Source organism: Stenella coeruleoalba (assembly GCF_951394435.1).
Source record: "Stenella coeruleoalba genome assembly, chromosome: 13".
NCBI lineage: Eukaryota > Metazoa > Chordata > Mammalia > Artiodactyla > Delphinidae > Stenella > Stenella coeruleoalba.
In genome coordinates this window covers 54,802,291-54,824,808 of record NC_137159.1, presented here as the reverse complement: position 1 = coordinate 54,824,808, position 22,518 = coordinate 54,802,291, and the positions used below count along the sequence as shown (strand labels likewise).

Genomic DNA, 22,518 nt, shown 5'->3' with positions numbered 1-22,518 from the left:
AACCCTCCGACACTGTTGATGGGAATGTAAATTGGTGTAACCACTATGGAAAACAGTATGGAGGTTCCTTAAAAAACTAAAAATAGACAACCTAAGTGTCCATCAACAGATGAATGGATAAAGATGTGAGATATATATATATATAAAATATAAATATAAAAATACTCATACATACACACACACACACACACACACACACACATGACATAATGGAATATTACTCAGCCATAAAAAAGAGTGAAATAATGCCATTTGCAGCAACATGGACAGACCTCGAGACTATCATACTAAGTAGGACAGAGAAAGACAAAAATCATGATATCACATATGTGGAATCTAAAAGATGACACAAATGAACTTATTTACAAAACAGAAACAGACTCACAGACATAGAAACAAACTTATGGTTTCCAAAGGGGAAAGGGGAAAGGGGAAAGGGGAAAGGGGAAAGGGGAAAGGGGAAAGGGGGAGGGATAAATTAGGAGCTTGGGATTAACAGATACACACCACTATATATAAAATAAACAAGGGGACTTCCCTGGCAGTCCAGTGGTTAAGACTCCACGCTTCCACTGCAGGGGGTACAGGGTCGAACCCTGATCAGCTAACTAAGACTCTGCATGCCTCATGGCGTGGCCAAAAAAAATAATAAAGTAGATAAAATAAACAACAAGGACCTACTGTATAGCACAGGGAACTATATTCAATATCTTATAATAACCTATAATGAAAAAGAATCTGAAAAAGAACATATATATAACTGAATCACTTTGCTGTACACTTGAAACACGTTATAAATAAACTATACTTCAATAAAAAATAAATTAAATAGTTAAGATGGCAAATTTTACATTATGTATATTTTACCTCAATTAAAAAAAAAAGGAAAAAAGGGTTAACGCCCTACAGGGCCATAAAACTGACCTTTGGGTTTATCCTCTCTAAATGGACAGAAATCACCTGTAACTAAACAGTCTTCTGCAAGGGAGCATGCAGCCTAGAGTCTAGGTCCTAAATGATCAAAAATAATGAGTCAAATAAAATTACCTTCCCCTGGAGTGTTGGTTGACTGTAGACAGGCTTACATTATGCAGACCATTCTCTAGTGAGACTTTGAACACCTAAGTCATCTTTTGCCTCACTAGTAAAGATTTGATAAACAATACTGCTTTAGATGAGACACCAATGAAATCATGTTATTTTCTGAAAAACTAAGAGTAATTCATAGAATTAATTCATTTGCTTAATCATTTATTCAGCAAATACTTATTAAGCACCAACGATGTGGCCAGCCCTCTCCTAACTGTTGAGGATACAGCAGGAAAAAAAAAAAAAGACCAAGCTCCCACCCTCAGGGAACTTGCAGTCTACCTTGAATTCATGTTCAGTATAAAAGGATGGACAGTCATAAAAGCATGATAAGGTATCATCAGACACCAGCCCATGAGGCCCTAGAACAGGGGGCTCCACCCACTGTTCTGCTGAGATGTGCATGAAGATGTACATTGGCCTGTGGGACACACTTCTGAGAAGTGGGTTCAATTCCTTGTTGTGCTGCATGCCACCCTTTTTTATCCTACACAAGGAAGGAAACAAGTGACACATTATTATAGGAATAACTCAGCTTTTCTTTTTAAAGAAGTATAATTACCAAAAGGAAAATTAGGATGACCCTGGATGTTATGGTACATGCATACAATTAGAAATGGTTAAAAATTGTACAAAGAAAATAAAAGGAGGGACTTCCCTGGGCCCAGGTTCAATCCCTGATCAGGGAACTAAGATCCCGCAAGCCGCGTGGCGTAGCCAAAATAGGAAAAAAAAAAAAAAAAGGAAATCTCAGGGAAGTGTAACCATTCTCGCCAGTGAATTCCTTTTCATTTCATCTTAACAACACTACTGTTACCATCCAGCTGTCCCCCCACTGCAGCAGGGGAGTGGCTGTGGATTTAACTCCCCAGGTCGAAAGAGGCTAACCATGCTGAACTTTTATCACAGACTTACATTGCACACCTCTGTTAAAGAGAGCAATGCAAGTGAAGACTGGCAGGAAGTGTCAACAATTGGCAAGCAAGAACTCCATCAAGAGGCTCCTGGGAAGCCAATTTGTCCGAATCTTTCAACCTTAAAACGTGCAGGATAGCCTAGTGTAGTGGACCCTGTGATGTGCCACACAGATTCATTCCCTCTTCAGGGCCAATGCACCCATCCCCCCATAGCTGTGCATCCTCAGCTGTGACCTTCACAGGGCATTGCCCCAGCCTCAAGGGGCTGCCTCCCCGGAGGCTCCACCCTCCCCAGCAATGACTTGCTGATGCAGGGAAACAGGAGGGGAAGAATGAGGTGGGAAACGGGCACATAGATAGCCTCAGTGGAATCTGTGATATTTAACTCCTTTAAAAAAACAAAAAAGGATCTTAAGTAAATACGGTATAATGTTAAGATTTGATAAAGCAGAGGTTAAGACACGAACATTCTTTATTTACTCTCTATCTTGCCTGTGTGTTTGAAACATATCATAATTTTTAAAAGACCAATGAATATGGGGATAAATGGGCATCTTTGTGCTTATTTAATTCCTTTTCCCATCTCCAGGCAGGAAAATTGTGTTTACTGAGCACCCCTATATGCCAGGCACTGTGTTAGGTGCTTTCCAAACTGAAATATGAATTAACTTACATGTTCGGCAGGACTTCGTTTTTTTCAAGGATCTTCCTAAAGATTACACGTTAGCACCAGGTTCTATTCACAGTCACACAGGCCATCAGATTTCATTCTAATATCAGACCTGTGGCCTCCTTGGTACAACGTGAACCTGTTTCCTCAATGTGGTGTTCAAATCAAGCCACAGACTCTTTCGAGTCCTCGTGGAGGATTTAGGGGACCCCCCCCAGCTTACCTGAGCTCCCCAAGATGCACATGATCTGCCCACTCTCGACGTACAAGGAGACATCCTTGAGGATCTGCCTGGTCCACTTCTGTCGACGAGACGCGATGTCCCACCAGGGCCCCACGCGCTGGCTTTAAAGGAAACCCCGTGAGGGAAAGGCAGCATGGGGTTCTGGAAGGGTCCAGCCCCTTGTCCCCCAGCACCGATCCCAGCTCTGCCCAGCCCAGGTTGTCTCTGGACAGGCTCCTAAGTGTGTTTTAGCCTCAGTGTCCTCCTCTGTAGACCCTGGCAGGTAGTGACAGAAGATCATCTCTATAAAGCACCTGTCTAGCAGCTGCTCTGAACACCAGCTCTCTCTGGCTGGCTGGCAGATGGCAAACAGGACACTGTTAATTCCTTCGGTTGACGCTGCGTTCCTTCACCCGGTTTCATTACACCTCATGCTCCCAGCACCCCCGTTCCCCAAGCGCTCGCCATCCAAGTAGGGAAGGCCATCAACAAGGGAGACACGGGGGGAAGGGGCATAAAGCAGGGGAGGGGGGCAGAGCACAGTTGCTGCATCTGTCGTTTGTCATAGCTTCCAGTCCTGCTGTGGACAGAGGGGCTGTTCACCATGGCCCCTCACTTCCCTCTGGCAGCCCTTCCCCTCTCCTCTCTCTACCTCCACCCACTAGAGAAGGAGCCCAAGCCTCCATGCATGCCCCCCCTTAGTGAGGAAAGCCAGCAGAGGGCAGGGAGGCCCACTCACCTCAGGCCATGCCTGTCCCTGACCACAGCTCAAAGCTCCCAGCAGATGAAAGAGGCACTGGCCTTACCTGACACTGTAGGAGGCATGGAGAATGCCCAGGCTGTGTCGAGGCTTAGAAGCAGCTGCAGGAACCTCCTCTAGGGAGCACTGAGAGCTTCTGTTTACCTGGAGTTCCGAGGACCCCGCAGGGGTCAAAAAGTGGAGTTCACTCATGGCTAACGGGCCGCAGAGACAGGGGAATTCTCTCGCCTGACCCTCCCTGGGGCGGCTTCAGCCGAGGAGCCAGAGGCAGACAGTCCCGCCTGCCCCTCACCTGGCCCTGGAGCCCCTCCTCAGGCCTTCCCCGTGGCGGGCCTGGGCTTTGGCCGTGGATGCCATTATCTGATGTACCTTTAGCCAGAGTGTGTCTGCGTGTTATCTCGGCAGCGGGCAGAGCACACAGCCCGTGTTTGTGGCAGGGCTGGCCAGAGAGGAATGCTGGGAGCCAGACCAGAGGTTGCCTAGCTCTGGGAGACAGAGAACATTGGCCCTGGCCGGCAGTGGTTAAGTCCAAAGGAAGCTGCAGAGACAGGCGCAGACACCACTGGGCCCCATGGCTGAGGAGGCCCCACAGGAGACAGGGCTGGGGGACAGGGCTGCTCCCCAGGATGACTCGGTGAGTGATGGGGAGTCACCACAGTCCTGGTGGGAGGGGGCACATTGGACCTTTCTCTCCCTCAGGAACTTTCGGTCCTAAGTCACCAGCAGGACCACAAGCAGAGCGAGGACGTGACAGCAGGACTCCACTTCCTGGGCATCAGAAGGCTGAGGGGAGCAGACTCAGGGGCCAGGGGTTGGTGGGGGGCCTCTGAGGTCCCTTCCTGTCCTAAGACGTGCTCCTACAGGGAAATGATGTTCTTGTTTGCGACCTGAGCCGATCTGGCTTCTTTCCAAATGAGACTCCATCACGGAAATGCGCTCGCACCTCGCGGGGATGTTGCAGTGTCTCCTCTGTCCGTGTGGCTGTCAAGTTCAGAGCCTCAGTGGCAGCAAACTGATGAGACAGGATGGCAGAGGACTCTGTGGGAACATCAGAATTTATGCTCCAAATACAGCAGGCGGTCGTAAGATCCCGGAGAGAGCTGGAAGGAATACACGACGCGAGGGGGCCAAGAGGTACAGGGTCTCCGCCGTCATTTTACATGAGAAATGTTTGCCTGAAAAATGGCCTTTGACTGAAATCAGGATGTGGGTGGGGTTTGAAGCAAGAAGTGAAATCAGAAGACAGAAAGGAAGCAGATGCCCACCTTCCACGCCCACCTCATGCCACTGTCCCATCTGTCTTCTCTGGCTGTGGGTGGGCTGAGGGGTGGGGACAGAAAGACATGAAGGGCCACAGGCCACCTGGACTGGCCTTGAGTGGCTAGGACCTGACTTCAGCCAGGGCTCGGGAACCCACCACTCCCAGTCAGCTCTGCAGACACAGCAGGTGACAAGCTGTGCTCTGGGAACACCCCCCGGGGCCGACCCTGCCGGGAAAGGATTCCTAAGAGCCGTGGCTGCAGTGCTTGCTCTCAGCCTGAACAGGAGACAAAGTCCCCCGTGGCTTTGGGGACACTTTCTAGAAGGTCTGACAATTCAGCCACCACCGCTTGGGATGCAAAGAACTGCCCGAATCTGACATCCAGGAATGTGTGCGGGCCCTGCCATTTCCAATTGCCTTTTCTCCACTCCCGTTATTCAAGGTGCCAAGCGACAGTTTGCCCCTAACATTTATGGAGCCTGGAATAAGAGGCTGAGGGCTATGTACCCTATGTCTAGATATTTAAAAGTTACCAGTCAAGTTAAAAGCTATTAAATAAAATAGTTTTTAATCCCCTTAGCTTGACATACCTTCTTCACAATGTGCAAGGCCAGGTGTAAATTGAAAAATTCTAGGATTTGTGGCTTCCAGCCCAAGCCACAGCCTGTCTCCCTTATCTGCCCACACCCAACGCCACACATGACCACACACACCCCTACGTGGTCACCCCATCCTGCCCACCCACATTCCATCCATACCCTCCACAAACAAATGCCCCTCTGGCCTGGGGTGCCCAGGAGGATAGGCCTGAGACGAAGTTCATGCAGCCCTGGGAGTGGGCTTGTGGCCACCTGCACAGGGAATTCTGGGGTCGCAGGTACGTAGAATGGCAGGCGCCCTCGGCCCATAGGCTCTTCAGTCTGTGGGCAAAAGCCCGTCCAGAAGAGGACAAGAGGGACTGAGGCCTGTGTGTGGAGTCCTCAGCATGACACTACTTTTCCAGGGCACGGGTTCCTCATCTCAGAGCAAGGAACTTGGGTTCTGCGCTCCCCGAGTTTCCTTCTCTATGCTCCTGACTCAGGAATCTGATCAGAAGTTAATACAAGGAGAAATTACAATGTAGCCCAGCAGCAGCCGAGCTGGTTACCTACAAATAAACCTGCTTTTGCTTTTCTGGGTGTCACCTGTCAGAAATTCAAGTGATGTTCTGACAGTCATACTGATTAAGATGTCAGCTGAACAGATATTTAAGCATTTGAAAAATACAGAGAGTTTGTCAAAACCTCAGGAAGCCTCTAACAAATCCTTCCTGGGAGCCAAGGAAAATATTTCAAAATGGAACAGAGGTGGTCCCCAGCCTAGCCACGAATTCTCTTCTTCTGAAAGTTGAGTGTTCTACGCAGCTCTGGATAGCACAGGCCCTTGCTGGTGGCCGGGGCCCCTGGCTGGCCTGCGCCTGCCGACTTAGCCCAGGAGCAGGGAGCATGCACCTCTCTCCTTTCTTTCATCTGTCTTCCCATCTGACACCTCTTTCCCCAGGGCCCCAGCATCCTCCACCTCCTCCAAGCTCCCACCTGGAGAGTAGAAGCCTCTAGGCTTAAGGTCACCACCACACACTGCTCCAGACTCCAAAGTGTCCAGCCCTCCTTTCTCAGCAGCACCTCTACCTCCAAATCTAACCTGGGGAGATTCTGGCCCAGCTGTTTGTTGCAGAAGCAAATTCTGAGCTAATTCATACCTTCTACAATTGACTAATGTTCCTCCTGCAGATATTTACCTTTTAAGAACAAACAAGCAGGATGCATGTTAGCCCAAATGAGTCTCTCAGCAATGGACAGACTTTCTGATGGTTTAAGCAAATACAATAGGAAAACTAGGCAGTGGGAATGCCCGTTGTGCAGGTGGTGACTGAGGGGCAGGGCTGCAGGGCTGACCCGCCGGAATCCAGAGCTACCCATGACCTCCCCACCAGCTTCATTCTCCATCTCTGAGGGCGTGACCCTCTCGCCTCCTGCAGCTGGGGGTCGAGGTGAGAGCGGAACTCTGGACTTCTCCTCAAGGACACACTCTCTCAACTTGACAACATATTTTGAAATATTTCAGACAAAGCAGTTTAAAGAATGGTGAACTAGGGCTTCCCTGGTGGCGCAGTGGTTGAGAGTCCGCCTGCCGATGCAGGGGACGCGGGCTCGTGCCCTGGTCTGAGAAGATCCCATGCCGCGGAGCGGCTGGACCCATGAGCCATGGCCGCTGAGCCTGCGCGTCCGGAGCCTGTGCTCCGCAACGGGAGAGGCCACAACAGTGAGAGGCCCATGTACCGCCAAAAAACAAAAACAAAAACAAGAATGGTGAACTCCCATACCCATCACAAATTACCAATAGCTTTGAAGCCCATCCACTCCCCCTACCCACCGTGGACCCTTCCCTCCTGTAACCCTTCCTATACCCCAAAGACAGTCCTTCTGCTGACTTAGCTGTTGATCTTTCCTATGTTTTTCTATATAATATAGGATCTTTACTGTACTAGTTTAAACATTAAACAAAGTAAGGAGCTACGGTCTGCTGTTTCCACACTCTCCCAGAACTCTGGGGGCTCCTCACAGTGAGCCTGCAGCAGACTGTCCCCCGGATTTACTTCCCTCCACTTCCATTGGTCTCAATGTCCTTTTCAAGGACCTTTTACCTCCAACATTGCAGGGATGCTTTGACAAAGACTGCTGGATGTTATTTTCACAGAAGTCACAAGCCATGTTGTTGCCACATAAAGCACACGGACGCTGTGGAGACAGTGAAAATATAGCCTGATTGGGTGCTCAAGGTCAGCCTGCCTCTACGTCTGCCTGTCTTGCTCCATCCTCATCACCTGTCTCATCCACTGAAATCTAAGCTTCTCAAAGACTGTTCTTTTCACAGTCACACCCCAAACTCAAGACTAAAGCATGATGTGGGCCCCCATAAGTATTTGTTGGATGCTTGATTGATTGATTGAAGGAACACATCAGTGGGGGAATGGCAGCTCTGAGGGGAGATCGGAATCAACAGGAACTTATCAACAGGAACTTATTAATGAATGTGTACTTTCCCCTGCACTGCTGCAATGAAAGAAAAATTGAATATGTTAAAAAAAAATAACAGAAATCTTATGAGGCAGGTTCTTCCTTGCTTGGGCCTCAGTGATTTAAATGATTGAATTAATAAAACAGAAGGAACTCAGATCTGCAGATGGTTAATATCATTCGAAGTTATCAGCTGATACCATGAAGCATTGATTTGTTTGATGTACATTCAAATAAAGCAGCACTCCAAAAACAGCAACAAGATGGTGATGAGGAGGAGGATGACAACGATGGTGATGACAGGGACTTCCTCTAAAATCTCCCAACAGCATTTTGAAGAGCTTTGTTGTGAAAAATCGTTACCAAGATAAGATGCAACTCCTCTAATGGTAGTGTCTTCACAAGTACCGAGCACTAGCTTGTTGACAGCGGTCTTCCTCTCACATGCTGGGTATGGAAAGTCTGTTTGGCATCAGGAGATACTAAGCCAGATGCAGGGAAGAGAGAGTTAAAGGCCAGCCCCCAGCCCAGGTCTTCTCTGAGCACAGAGGCTCACGAAGCTCTCTCCAGTCCAGGGTCTGGGTCTCTTCCAAGAGAGATCTGCGTTCAGCTTCCAGCAGCCTGCGGTTGAGCTTCTCTGGGGCCAGAGGCTGTGCTGGAGGGAAGCCCCAAAGCTCTCTCTGCAGGGAAGCGGAGCCCTGCCCTCATGGATGCTCCTGTTTTCTCAGAGCCCTTGGGTTCCTCCTGCAAATCCATCTCTTGTCCACTCGGAGCTCACCCACGCTAGCTCCTGCTCTCACCTCTCTGGGTCTCCTCTCTCTGTTTTCTCCTATGTCCTCCTCCTTCTGAAGGAGCCCCTCACCTGTCATGTCTCCCGGCAGGGCCTCCAGGACAGCGTGTTCTCCTCTGAAAGTGACAACAGCCTGTACTTCACCTACAGTGGCCAGTCCAATACCTTGGAGGTCCGAGATCTCAGCTACCAGGTAGAGGCACACCTGAGTGCAGGTGGGAGGAGCAGGCAGGGAGGGCCAAACAATTCCCCAAGTGGAAGGGAAGGGTGAACCCAGCTGGGGGCCCTCTGCCCTAAGGACGGAGTCCAGGCCACAGTGATACCTCACGTTTTGGCTGCAAGCACCACGGAGACGTCCGTCAACTACACATATTGGAGCTGGGGGTTGACAGACATGAAAAAGACAATGAGACCTTTGTTAAAACATAAAGCCAACCATGTGAGCCCGTGGGGGAAAATCTCTAAAACTCATTTTTAACTTTATATTTTGAAATAATTTTAGACTTTTGAAAAAGTTGCAAAAACAGTGCAGAGTTCCCATATACACTTTGCCCACCCTCCCCTAATTTTAACATCTTGCTTACCCGTAGCACAGTGATCAAAACTAAGAAATTAACCATGATATAATACGATTAACCAAACTACAGACTTTATTCAGATCTCATCAGTTTTACATACATATATACACATATGTGTGTGTGTGTGTGTGTGTGTATATATTTTTTCTTTTTGTAAAATGTACTTCCCTGGAGCTAATAAAATATCAGAGTGCAAGGACTGCTGCCCTTTCAGAGGCTGTCAGGAATCTCCTGGTCAGATTCTAGGACCCCTATTTCCCATGCCTCCCCAGGGCCAGATACGAGGTGGCCCAGGCAGAACATGCTGAGACCTGGGGTGGTAAACCTCAGAGGCCCAAGTCTGGCTTCCTGGGGAAGTGAGTTAGAACAAGCTGACAAGCCCCACCATAACCTTTCTCTGCTCTGCCACTTACTAGCTGTGTGAACTTGAGCAAGCTACTTCACTGCTCTGAGCCTCATCTGTAAACAGGGATTATAACAGTACATACGTTATAGTAGGTTTGCAATGAGGACTGAATGATAATGGATATAATAAGCAGATGAATACAATGCCTTGCACACAGTAAATGCCCGGTAAGTTATTAGTAAATTACTATTAAATAAAAACATTGTTTTGCTCCACGTTGTGTTTTTTTTTAAATTTTTTTATGTTGTGTATTTTTTTTTAGGCTGCATTGGGTCTTTGTTGCTGCACGCAGGCTTTCTCTAGTTGCGGCGAGCAGGGGCTACTCTTTGTTGTGGTGCGCGGGCTTCTCACTGCGGTGGCTTTTCTTGTTGCAGCGCATGGGCTCTAGGTGTGCGGGCTTCCGTAGTTGTGGCTTGCGGGCTCTAGAATGCAGGCTCAGTAGTTGTGGCTCACGGGCTTTGCTGCTCTGGGCGGCATGTGGGATCTTCCCAGACCAGGGATCGAACCCATGTCCCCTGCATTGGCAGGAGGATTCTTAACCACTGGGCCACCAAGGAAGTCCCTCCATGTTTGTATTTATTTCTGTTCTGCTATTACACATGCTTCCCAAGTCTTCTCTTCAGACTTGGAAATGGCAGCTTCAGGTTCTCAGCATGGTGGGGTCCACCTCCATGTTTGGTAGAACCTGAGTGGGGGACCCCTCAGTCCTGTTGTGCATCAGCAGGAGGATGTCTCCTGGAGGGAGCTGAACAGAAGTGAAGCTCTCTGAGGAACCTTTTCATGTCTCCCCACAGGTGGACATAGCCTCCCAGGTGCCTTGGTTTAAGCAGCTGTCTCACTTCAGGATGCCCTGGACATCTCACAAGGACTCTTGTGAGCTAGGCATTCAGAATCTGAGCTTCAAAGTGAGGAGTGGACAGATGCTGGCCGTCATAGGGAGCTCAGGTACCAATAAGGGCAAATAGCTGGGCAATGGGTTCTCTCTCTCCTGGGATGCAGAGTGGTCCCTCAAACAAACAGATGCTCTTTACAGAACGCTTTGCTGACCAGTAGAATAATATAGCAGAGTGATAAGAGCACAAGTTCTGGGTCTGACAGCTGGGTTCAAATCTCAGCTCCTCCATTTACTTGCTCTCAGGCAGTCACTGCCCTTATGAATCATGAGTGGGCCTCTTACAGCTACAGTCAGAGTTTTGGTCCTTCATTAATATCAAGGTAAGGCCTTTCCAAAAGCATCATGCAGCTTTGGAATTGAATATTCTTTCCAGGGTACTCCTCCACCACAGGAAGCACTCATTGATTGCTCCCCCTGAATCAGATCCCTGTTTTGGTCAAACAGTGGGTAGGCACAGCCTCTGCCACAATTCACTTCTCAGATACCCCAAGTCTTAGCTCAACCTTCAACCATCTGCAAAGATCCAGATTTTTGGAGTGCTTCAAAAAGTCACTTCTGGGCTTCCCTGGTGGCGCAGTGGTTGAGAGTCTGCCTGCCGATGCAGGGGACACGGGTTCGTGCCCCGGTCCGGGAAGATCCCACATGCCGCGGAGCAGCTAGGCCCATGAGCCATGGCCGCTGAGCCTGCGCATCCGGAGCCTGTGCTCCGCAACGGGAGAGGCCACAACAGTGAGAGGCCTGCGTACCGCAAAAAAAAAAAAAAAAAAAAAAAAAAAAAAAAGTCACTTCTGCAGGCCAAACTTAAAAGTGTAGAATGCCAGAACTGGAAGGGGGCTTGGAGAACAGAGTTCTTTCCCTTGCACTGTATTCTACCTTTCTTTCTCCTGACCAGCCTGGAAGCATCTTTAGAGGAGGGTTTTCAAACTACCTAGTTCTCAATATTGCTAGAGTATCTTCCTGCCCCATACCACTCCCCCTTCATCTGACAGATGAGAAGACCAAAGTTTAGAAAAGAGGAATGATGTCTAAGGACATACATTTAATGCAGAGCAAGAACTAGAACTCTGGTTTCCTGGTTCTCAGATGATGAAACAAATTCAACTGATTAAATTTTAAAGATCTTACTGACTTTATTCAACGAGTCATGAATTGGGCAGCAATCCAACTGGCAGACAGAAAGTAGCACTGGAGAGCTGTACAAAATGAAAGACTTTTATAGGCAGAAGGAGGGAGGACAAGGAAGTTATTCTAGCAAAGGGCTGATTGTTTTAGGCAAGGTCACCTTCCTTTGGGGGACAGTAGGGGTCCGTCAGTGCTTACCAGGTAATGTCAGATGGGCTGGTTTAAGATTCCACTCCCGGGAGAGATTGAAACTGTAATTAAGTTAGGTATTAAGTCTCAGTCCGGTGGTGTGGGGCTTAGGACAGGTGACTCCATTTGGGGTTTGCTGTTTCTTTCTTTCTTTCTTTTTAAACACAGATCAAGGCATTTCTCCCTTACACAGTGTTAGAGGGAGCACTTTATACCTTTCAATTAATCATTTCCAGAAGTAGAGATTACCCAACTTTTTGACCATTTTAGTCTTTAGTCTTCTGATGCGGAAAAGTTCTGTTATTGTCTAACCGAAGATCAAATGCGACGATGTGTGCAAATGCACTTTGTAACCGAAACAACTCCCACAGATCAAATCCCGCCAACTTCTGGTCCTGCCCCTGCAATTCGGATCTAAACGAGAAAAATGTGGAAACTTCACAGGCCAATTTTGGTTTTGTCTGTAACACCTGGTGGCTTTTCTGGTTATACCTGCTTTTCCTCATGAACTGAGAGTCGAGGGGGCATACGGGCCTTACTAGGCACTTCCACAAAGCTGAGAGTCATGATTGTTAATCCTGGCCACACACAGTCCTGCAGCTGTTAGCAACCCTGATTTGCGGCTGAAGAAAAGGGCAGTGGGGAGAGGCCAAGCAGGAATCACACTGAGCATCTCCAGAACTTTCGACTCTAGGCTCAGTGTGGTTTAGCTGCAGGTTTACTTGGCTGAAATTATTTAAATGATTTCTTAGAAAGGTTTACCAATTATACCACCTGTGATCAATACTCCGCGCACCAAAATTATAACAGTAAAGTGAAATTAATTAAAACAGCCCCCCAGGCATTTTAGCTTCTTCTATAGAATCAGCAGTAGTGCCAAAGGCGAATTAATTTACTGATTTGGAGATTCCAGCCATTTTATAAGGGTCTTGAATGCCTGTGGGTGTTTTCTCCTGGTTCACGGAGGATCTCCCCAAATATACTTGGCAACCTCCCCTGGAAAGGCTGCCCACACCTCCCACGGTTTTGTTTAGGAAATGTAGTCACCCTGCTCCCTGACTGGGAATCCTAAGGTCCCTGTAAATGTTAGCAAAGTCCCCTGCGCTCCCAGAGCCTGGACCCTATGATGTCCGAGGCTGAGCCAGGAGCAGGGCCAGAGCCCTCCCCTCTGGTTTCTCTCCTGGCTATTTTGTGCCACCTAAGTTCTCAGGGACCTTGAATGAGGTACACCCAGGAGGCAGCGTACAGGTCCCCTTCCACCCTGAGAACCTCCAGTAGGTAAGCAGCCGGATCACCGGGAAGGCCTCTGGAACTTTGTTTGTTGCACTGGGGGCAGGGGGCTGCCTGCGGAAGGCCTGGACTTGTGGTAAGGAAGCGCTGTTACACTGTGTATTGGAGTTTTCCCTGTTTAAAACTACTTGAAAAATTCGCCCTCCAAAAGGAGTTTGCAGTAAGGAAACCAAAACCCCACCTGGGGGAATTGGACTGCGCTATTCCCAGCACCTTTGCAAGAAGGCCTTCTCAGAGCCTGAACCCTATCTGCATTTACAGTTCAAATGGCTGCCAGAGAAAGAGTCTCGTGGAATCTCATGGAAGCTGATCCAATCTGACACTTACTTCTCCAAATTGATAGCAATCACTATGTCATTCAGAAGTGGATGGTGTTAATTTGCGTGTCATGGATCCTTTTTTTTTTAAGAGTGGAAGGTACTACTGAGAAAAATGAGTGCAGAGGGTGTAGAGAAATTCAGAACCCATAGGCACACTGTACTGTCGTTTTAAAATCATTTCCACATTTATTACTTCTCTGTTTTTCTCCCTTTCTGAAAATACGTTCCAATTTTGCATTTTTAAAAGACACCCTATTAATTCTCCAAAATTAGTTCTTCCCACAATGCCAGCTTCTGAGCCAAATGATGTTTGAATGATGAAATGTTGCCGGCATGTTTGCCAGGCAAAAGTAGTTAAGCTTCACAGTGCAATTAACACCAGCCTTGCTTGGAGGAGGGGGGGGCATCGCTCCAGGCACAGGCAGTCATGCGGCAACTAGGACTCTAGCCTTCTGTCACGCAGCCACAGGCCGACGTGGCCTGAACACCCCGCACCCCCCAGAATGTTCAAGTTGGCTGCCCTAGGCAGGTCTGAGAGCTGTGCCACCTTCCCTGAGGGCTGGTTACATCTGCAAGGACAGAGCAGTCTGGAGAGCGCACAGGCGGCAGTGGCTTCCAGGCTGGCCCCCACAGAAGCTCCGCTCTCAGGGATACTTCTGGTGGCTTCTCAGGCTGTGGGAGAGCCTCTTTGCTGGATGTGATCACCGGGCGAGGCCACGGCGGCAAGATTAAGTCAGGCCAAATCTGGATCAACGGGCAGCGCAGCACGCCCCAGCTGGTCAGGAAGTGCGTGGCCCACGTGCGACAGCACGATCAGCTGCTCCCCAACTTGACCGTCCGCGAGACCCTGGCTTTTGTTGCCCAGCTGCGCCTGCCCAGAGACTTCTCCCAGGCCCAGCGTGACAAAAGGGTAACTAACAGACCCCAGTGACCCCCAAGGAGCCAAAACACCCTTCCCCTCCCCGTCCCTCACTTCCTGCCTCAGGGTCCGGCCACAGGTCAAGTTTGAGCGACCCAGCTCACCATCTGTCCGTCCGAAACGTCCACCGTGCGCTCAGCCCTGCCCCTCCATCCCCCGTTTTCCTTGAAAGTCCCATCTCAGCCCCAAATGTGTGATGAATATTTGCTCACTTGTTTTCCGGTTCTCCGTGCGGGCAGAAAGCCGGGGCATGGCCACGTTCCCAGTAAGTGGTGCTGTGCTCGGCACGTGGGAGCTGCTCTGGATGTGTGGAAAGAATCAGGGAACAAACGTTGAATCGGGGAAATGAAGGCTGGCGCCGTAAACCCAGGCGTCTTTCCACTGTGGGTCGCCACAGGCCAGGCCGCGAGCAGGCCGGCGCAGCCCTCCTAAACCCGCAGGCCCCTGCCTCCCAGGTGGATGACGTGATCGCGGAGCTGCGGCTGCGCCAATGCGCCAACACGCTCATGGGTAACTCCTACGTGCGGGGCGTGTCCGGGGGCGAGCGGCGCAGAGTCAGTATCGCAGTGCAGCTGCTGTGGAACCCAGGTGAGGCAGGAGGGGCCTGCACCGCCCGCCTGGCTTAATCCGGTCCAGCCGGAGCCCTGCCCCTTAACCAGGCTTCTCTTTGTTGGGAAGGAATCCTCATCCTGGACGAACCCACCTCTGGGCTCGACAGCTTCACGGCCCACAACCTGGTGAAAACCCTGTCCAGGCTGGCCAAAGGCAACAGGCTGGTGCTCCTCTCCATCCACCAGCCTCGCTCCGACATCTTCAGGCTGTTTGATTTGGTCCTCCTGATGACGTCTGGGACCACCATCTACTTGGGGGCAGCCGAGCACATGGTCCAGTATTTCACGGCAGCCGGCCACCCCTGTCCCCGCTACAGCAACCCTGCCGACTACTATGGTGAGCCAGCCAGGCCAGAGGCAAGGAACAGGGCTCCCCTACACCCCGAACCCTGCCAGGAGAGAAACTCTCAGAAGCTTCAGGAGAACAGGACCGAGCATGGAGATGGGGGGCAGATGGGGTGTATTACAGGCTTCAGCTTGCCAAGCATCAAATGCTAGGAATGGGGGCCTGAAGAAAGCAGCTTCTGACATAGCCACCCTTGTGTGCATGACAGATAAGAACCTTCGGAGAGCTCCAAACCGGAGGAGATATAATCCAAGAGAGTTTGGATCCATTTCTGGAACTGTGGTCTTCATTCAGATTCTGTAGGGAAACAGGATATTAGAGGTCGGAAACCACCAGGAAATCTTAAAGCCGTGCCCTGGTTCCCCCACAAAGGCAGGGAGCCCAGAGGCTCTGGGTGGTGGAGGGGGACCCAGGGCCCAGGCCAGCTCAGGGCTTTTTGGTGGTCTTGGCCAATGAATCTCTAGGTATGAAAATTGCGGTCAGCACCAGAGATGCCTTTCTGCTTGGGGTCCTGAGGCCTCAGCATATGGCCCTCAATTCTTGTGGGGACAGTTGCCTTTCCAGGTGCCCACCCTGAAAGCAGGTGCCTGGATCCTGAGTGCTGAGGAATGCTGTGGCTGCCGGACAGGCTGCGTGGTTGTACCAGGGCTGGGGAAGCAGCAGCTGGGGCTTGTCCCAAACATAGGTCACCTGGAGCCCAGCCTTCCTCCCAGGATGGCCTGGTGTAGCAAGGGCCTCCCCAGTAAACATGATGACAAGGACCAGCTCCTTGAGGGCAGACACTGTGCCCACAGGTGCCAAGCACCAGAGGGTGTCCCTTTGACCCTCACAGCCCTGCCAGGCCACGGTCATCTTCGTCCTTATAGATGAGAAAACTGGAGTCCTTATAATCAGGCGGCAGAACTGGGCCTCCCACCTCCCAGCCCAGCCCCTCCCAGACTCCAGGCCCTGCTGCCCACACCTTCCTCCCGGCATCTACCCTCCAACTCTCCCCTAGGAGGACAGGCCACTCTCTCTGGCCCACCAGCCCTCGCGCTCTGCACTCACTGCCACTGTGTGAACTCACCTAGAGGTCACCCTCCCTCCCTGTGCCCACGTGCCAGTTTGGCTTCCTGCCAGTGTGTCATCCTCTGGCCGGTCACCCCCAGATAAGGGGGTAGAGGGCACCTGCCAGCCTGGCCTTTGGGAACAATATGCTGTAGCCCTAGAGAGAAGTTACCAGAAGTCAGGTGCCCAGATCTGAAAAAACAAATTTTCTTTTTCTTAATTTTATATTATTATCATTTTTGGGTGGCGGGGGGAGCTCTTGCCCACAAACCCTGGGGCAGATAGCCCTCACGGATCCGGGCCCCACGGTCTGGCAGAGAATCTGGCGTTTGAAGCTAGGGCCCCACACACTGAAGGGACCTTTCATGGTTTACAAGGCCTCTCCGAGACGTTATCCCGCCTTGAGATGCGTCATGAAAATGGGAGGAGGGAAGGGGCAGAGAGGTTAAGAGGGATCCCCTGACCAAGGGAGGGATGGAGGGAGGAGAGGCCTAGGAAGGCCCTGGCTGTGACTGGCGGGTGTGCCCTTCTGGCATTTCAGGGGCCCCGGGAGAGGAGGGCTGTGGTCTGGGGCTACCAGGTGCTACCAGCGGGGGTGACATGGAGGTGCGTGCGGCCCAGCCTGTTCTCCAGCTGGTCGTGCTGGCTCCCTCCTCCCGGGGCACTGAGAATTACACTTAATATTTGGCCAGACCCTGGCACCCTCCAGCCAAAACATTCTTCCCTTTTGGGCAGGCTGCTTGGGAAGCCAAAATGACTAATTTGCATTGAGAACTAGAGCTGCTGGGAGCCAGACTGCTCAGCCTCCCCGTGGCCAGCCCGCCTTCTCCCCATGGTGGGCACGCCCGGGAGGCTGAGTCTTCATCACAAGCTTCTTGGACGGCTGGAGTTAGAGCCAGGGCATAACTGTGCTGTGGCCTTGGGCTCCAAAAGCCCAAAGCCTCCTTCTCTGTCCTGGGGATGTCCCCATAATAAGCCTGCTTGGTGGGACCAGTGCCAGTGTTCACTGGCCCTTCTCCCGAGGAAGGCTCTCTGTAGACATCGGGGACAGTCCTGGGCAGCTCTCTGCCTCTCTCTGCTCTGACCGTCACTTCATGGTCCACTCTCAGAAGGTGGGGATCATGTCCCGGGGGCCCCGGGGGCTGACCAGTGTCATGGGCTGTGAGCACCTGCGGGGCCCGGGTCGCCCTCTGCTTACAGTGGACTTGACCAGCATCGACAGGCGAAGCCAAGAGCAGGAAGTGGCCACCAGGGAGAAGGCTCAGTCCCTTGCAGCCTTGTTTCAAGAAAGAATACGTGGCTTCGATGACTTTCTGTGGACAGTGGAGTCAAGGGAGCAGGGTGTGGGCACTTACGTGCAGAGGTAAGGCAGCCAGGTGGCCCTGCGTGAAGAGCGCCCTGCAAAAGGTGGCCGCCCCCAAGCCCCCATGACACTCTCTGTCTCCTGACAGCCCAGCTTCCCCGAGGGACACCAACCCCTTACAGCCTCCCACTAAGCTGCCTGGCCCCCTACAGCAGTTTGACACGCTGATCCGGTAATTGCCATTTCATCACACACACACACACACACACACACACACTCCCCAAAAGTCTTTGTTGTATCAAATTAAGCCCTTTGGATCTAAAGTGAATTTGAAAGAGGAATTTGAATTTGAAGAGGCAGAATCATTTGAAAAAAACCAGCACCAGCCCTCCATGTGCTACAGAGCATTCCTCTTACTTTGATTATTTAAACAAAATCAAAATTTCCTTGATAGCCAGATGCTCGTAGAAATCACCCAGAATGACTATGAAAAATTCAGTTGACACAGGAGACTCTCAAGTAGAAAGGGAAGGTTCCTTGATCCACCGGCCCTCAGAGAAAACCAGACCTGAGTGTTTGGTGTGAGTCTAAGATGTTTCCATGCACATAACCATTTTAATACATAAATGGGATCACACGTGTTGTTCCGTAACCTTTTCCCCCCCCCCCGCCTTAGAATAGCGCCTCTGCCTCTCATCTGGTTAGGTCTTCCTCAGGGTTTCCAAATCTAGCCGTAATTCATTTACCCATTAAGTCCATATTGATGGTCAGATTACCTTCAGTCATTTGCTATTACAAGTAACTCTATGACAAACATCCTTGTACATACACCTTTACGCTCTTGATTGGTTATTTCCTCGGGATAACTCTTTAAATAAAATAGCAAGGTGATACAGTGGTGATAAAAGTCACAATCATTGACTGAGTACCTACTGTGAGACAGATGCGTTCATCGATTTTCTCGTTTGATCCCTCACAGTAACTGTGAGGTGGGCACTGCCCTCCCCACTGTACAGAGGAGAAAAATGAGCCTTACGGAGATTCAAGGACATTGCCAAGGTCACAGTGCTGGTGCCTATTGTCCCTTGGCACATCTTTATTCTGTTTTTTAAGTCGTCAGATTTCCAATGACTTCCGAGACCTGCCAGCCCTCCTCATCCACGGGGCAGAGGCCTGCTTGATGTCCCTGATCATCGGGTTCCTCTACTATGGCCATGGAGCCGTCAAGCTCTCCTTCATGGACACGGTGGCCGTCTTGTTCATGATCGGAGCTCTCGTCCCTTTCAACGTGATCCTGGATGTCATTGCCAAATGTGAGTGTGGCCTGCTCTCCATGACCCACACCTGGAGCAGCGTCAGCCATGCAATGAGCTGGTCCAGGGCCGGCCTGAGTTCCTCTGAGCTCCTGGAGAAGACGGGTTTACTGAATAATTTCACCCTGACTGTGAAATAAAAGATGATGGTTGTTTTTCAAGTTCGAACATTAGTATTAGTATGCAAATGAGAACAAATTACCAAGGAGTCTGAGGCATTCCTGTCCTGGCAGGAGTTATACTGACAGCAATGCAGAACTCACAGAATTACAAACATCTAAATTAGGATCTAAAATTGCCTGTTTTTTAAAAAAAATACATGACATTGAGGCAGTAAAACTATTTTTAATTGTACTAAGAGAGACTCAGAAACAGAGACACTGTAAATTAATTTCACTTTTTCATTCTCCTTTTCTCCCCTTTCTAGGTCACTCAGAGAGGGCGCTGCTTTACTATGAACTAGAAGATGGGCTGTACACTGCGGAGCCGTATTTCTTTGCCAAGGTGACTGGTCAGGCCTGAGAGTGAGTGGCCACCCTGGGTAGGAGGAGGAGCAGAAAAAGCTGCTCCACGTTGTACAGAAGTTACAGGGAAGCGTTTTGCTGAACTGTGGGGCCATGCATCATCTGTGGTTACAAATGCCACGTTGCTCTGGGGAGTTTCAGAGACTTGATATTGTTTAAACATTTACTACAAGGCCAGGACTATGGACCAGGAATGACGTTTTTCTGGTCCTCAGAAACCTAACAAAGAAGAGGTGGGAAACACCTAGCATACTTCACCTCTCCAGTCTCACCACTTCCCACAACCCTGGGAAGTGGGTCAAGCAGGTGTGACTGTCCTCATTTCAAGGAAGCAGAGGCTCAGAGAGGTTATGTGGCTGTCTCAAGGCCACACAGCTATCAGGTCTGGGCAGGCAGGGTGGGGACTTGAAACCAGGTCTTAGGAGCTCTGAACTGCCCCAGAGGGAGCACATGACATCTGCAGGGGGAAGCCAGCAGTGAGCTCATGCTTGAGAGTCCCACACACCCACGCCCACCAGCCCTCCGTGCTGCAACCCCGATCAAACCACCAGGAGGGAAGGTTGGTGTCACTGGGGGCTGCTACTTTTGAACATTTAAAGAACAGTAGCAGATGAAGGCATTGGCTCCACATCCTTGCAAGGTCTGTCCTTCGCAGATCCTAGGGGAGCTTCCCGAGCACTGTATCTACATCATCATCTATGGGATGCCTACCTACTGGCTGGCCAACCTGCGCCCGGGCCCCGAGCCCTTCCTGCTGCACTTCCTGCTGGTGTGGCTGGTGGTCTTCTGCTGCAGAACCATGGCCATGGCCACCGCCGCCCTGTTCCCCACCTTCCACATGTCCTCCTTCTTCGGCAACGCTCTCTACAACTCCTTCTACCTCACTGGGGGCTTCATGATAAGCTTGGACAACCTGTGGACAGGTGAGGCCTGCTCCCCTCACCTGGTCAAGCTTCTTGAGGCCTTCTGTGGCTGGATTGGCCTGCTTTCCCCTGGAGATGAGAGCTCAACCCTTAGGTCCGACTTCTGGGAGCAGGTGCCAAGGGAGTGGCTCCACACAGGGGGAGTGGGGCGTGGTGCAGATGACACCTTCTCATACAGCCCGGCTGACACCCAGGGCCCACCCTTGACTCTCCCTCACCCTCCACGTCACCAGTGAGCCAAGTCAGTTCTGCCTCCTGTGTCTTTCTGAAGTGTCCTCTTGCCTTACCCCCCAACCCTGGCCCCATCAGCCCATCGTGGGCCACTGTGATAGGCCGGTATCTGTGACCCTGGTTCCTCCATGTCCCCTCTCAACCCTCATCCATGCAGCGCGAGCTTCCTAAGGTGCAGATCCAGCCACTGCTTTCCCCGAGTGTTCCTGGGGCTGCTCATTCCCTGCTGCCTCCCCCAGCTATTCTGAAGCCCCCAGGACACTCCATGCTCTCACGATGGAGCCTGTGCATCCCTTCTCTATAGGAATGCCACCCGCTCCCATCCACAGGCCTTTCCTGTCCTGTGCGATCAGGGTTCCTTCCTCCTCCTCCTCCCTGAACCGTGATGCCTCCGCAGGGTCAGGGTGCAGACTCAGTAATCTCTGGCTTGGGGCTGCTGAGTCTCCCCCGTCCGTAAGCTGTGTGAAGCTGAGCACATGCTGGACACCTGACACCTGACACTCTCTGGGGTTATTATGGGTCAAACGTGCGGTGATCCTGCAGCCACTAGGTCCCTCTGCCCCAGTCCATGTCCCGAGCTTCCCCTCTGCCCGTTCACCCTTTTGTTCTCACCCCCACCCCTCCTTGCTCCCTCAGGGGACTTGCTGTCCTTGGGTCAGAGCCACCATGGCCACTCTCCAGGCTTACTTCCCAGGGAGCAGATGATTAGACTGTGTGAGTAATGTGACTCTCACCGCCTCCAGTGCCCGCGTGGATTTCCAAGATGTCCTTCCTCCGATGGTGTTTTGAAGGGCTGATGCAGATCCAGTTTGGTGGGCACACGTATCACCTGGCAGCTGGCAACATCACCATCCCTATCCCGGGAGACATGGTAAGGAGCCAAGGCTTTGGACGCTAAAGAGATGGCAGCCGTCTGAGCATGTTCTTAATGAGCTCACTGATGTCTCTTGTCCCCAGATCCTCAATGCCATGGGCCTGGGCTCATACCCTCTCTACGCCATCTACCTCTTCATCATAGGCATCAGTGGTGGCTTCATGGTCCTGTACTATATGTCCTTAAAGTTCATCAAACAGAAGTCAAGTCAGGACTGGTGATTCACGCCCAGACTCCTGCCCGCCGGTGGGGGACTCGAGAAGGCCCTTCCACTGCACTTTCTCCCAAGGAGACCCTTCCCAGGCACAAAGAGGACCGTGAGAACACAAAGCTCAGCTACATCCTGTCCACAGTGCTGCAGTGGCACAGGCTGGCCACAGGATGGCAGTAGAATAAAGACAGTCGAAAGATATTTCTGATCCCCGGCCAGAGCTTGCGATTTACTGGGAATGTGAAAACCATACTTGGGGACACCTACAGTGTCGCTAATTTATTTCCTTTTGATATGTATTTGCATAGGCAACTAATACAAGACAGGAGCAAATTAGGTATGAATCGAGTAGTTAGGCTATGCGGAAACAACAACATAATAGTTAGTGGAATATTTGGCTTCATCTTCCAGGGTCCTCAAACTCTGTTGAGCCATTCTCAGTATAGAAAAGGACCTAAAACATACCAGCGAGGTACCATCCCTTCTTTCTGGGTGAGGTAATGGGCTCCAAAAGCCAAACTGAACAATTAAATATTTACTGAGCAATTGCTCCACACCAGGTTCAGGGCAAAACACTTTATTTATTTGGATCACGTCATTAATTTCTCTGTTAAAACAACCCTTTGTGGTGGACAGTATCCTGTTTTATA

At 50.7% G+C, this 22,518-nt stretch overlaps 2 protein-coding genes across 4 annotated transcripts in view; one reads left to right on the top strand and one right to left on the bottom strand.

Moving 5' to 3' along the window:
• Window positions 1-3,981, bottom strand: part of ABCG5 (ATP binding cassette subfamily G member 5) — a 32,955-nt gene extending 28,974 nt beyond the window's left edge. For both annotated transcript variants that reach the window (XM_079940135.1, XM_079940134.1), the window contains exons 1-2: window positions 3,706-3,981; window positions 2,900-3,021 (exon numbers count right to left, since the gene is read on the bottom strand). In XM_079940135.1, the coding sequence (XP_079796261.1) occupies window positions 2,900-3,021; window positions 3,706-3,851 (268 nt within the window). In that variant the 5' untranslated portion in view covers window positions 3,852-3,981. The remainder of the gene's footprint in view (window positions 1-2,899; window positions 3,022-3,705) is intronic.
• A 249-nt stretch (window positions 3,982-4,230) lies between these two features.
• On the top strand, window positions 4,231-22,053 carry ABCG8 (ATP binding cassette subfamily G member 8; the record flags this gene model as incomplete). 2 transcript variants are annotated; one of them, XM_079940800.1, is made up of 13 exons in its annotated part: window positions 4,231-4,293; window positions 8,858-8,959; window positions 10,545-10,695; window positions 14,238-14,476; window positions 14,941-15,073; window positions 15,164-15,433; window positions 17,690-17,852; window positions 17,941-18,024; window positions 18,906-19,105; window positions 19,533-19,609; window positions 20,285-20,552; window positions 21,527-21,654; window positions 21,741-22,053. In XM_079940800.1, the coding sequence occupies 13 exons, from the start codon at window positions 4,231-4,233 to the stop codon at window positions 21,876-21,878; spliced, it is 2,016 nt and encodes a 671-aa protein (XP_079796926.1). In that variant the 3' UTR covers window positions 21,879-22,053. The 2 variants fall into 2 exon arrangements, with proteins under 2 accessions (XP_079796926.1, XP_079796925.1); XM_079940799.1 differs by lacking the exon at window positions 4,231-4,293 and having other exon boundaries at window positions 8,397-8,959.
• Window positions 22,054-22,518: the final 465 nt, after the last annotated feature.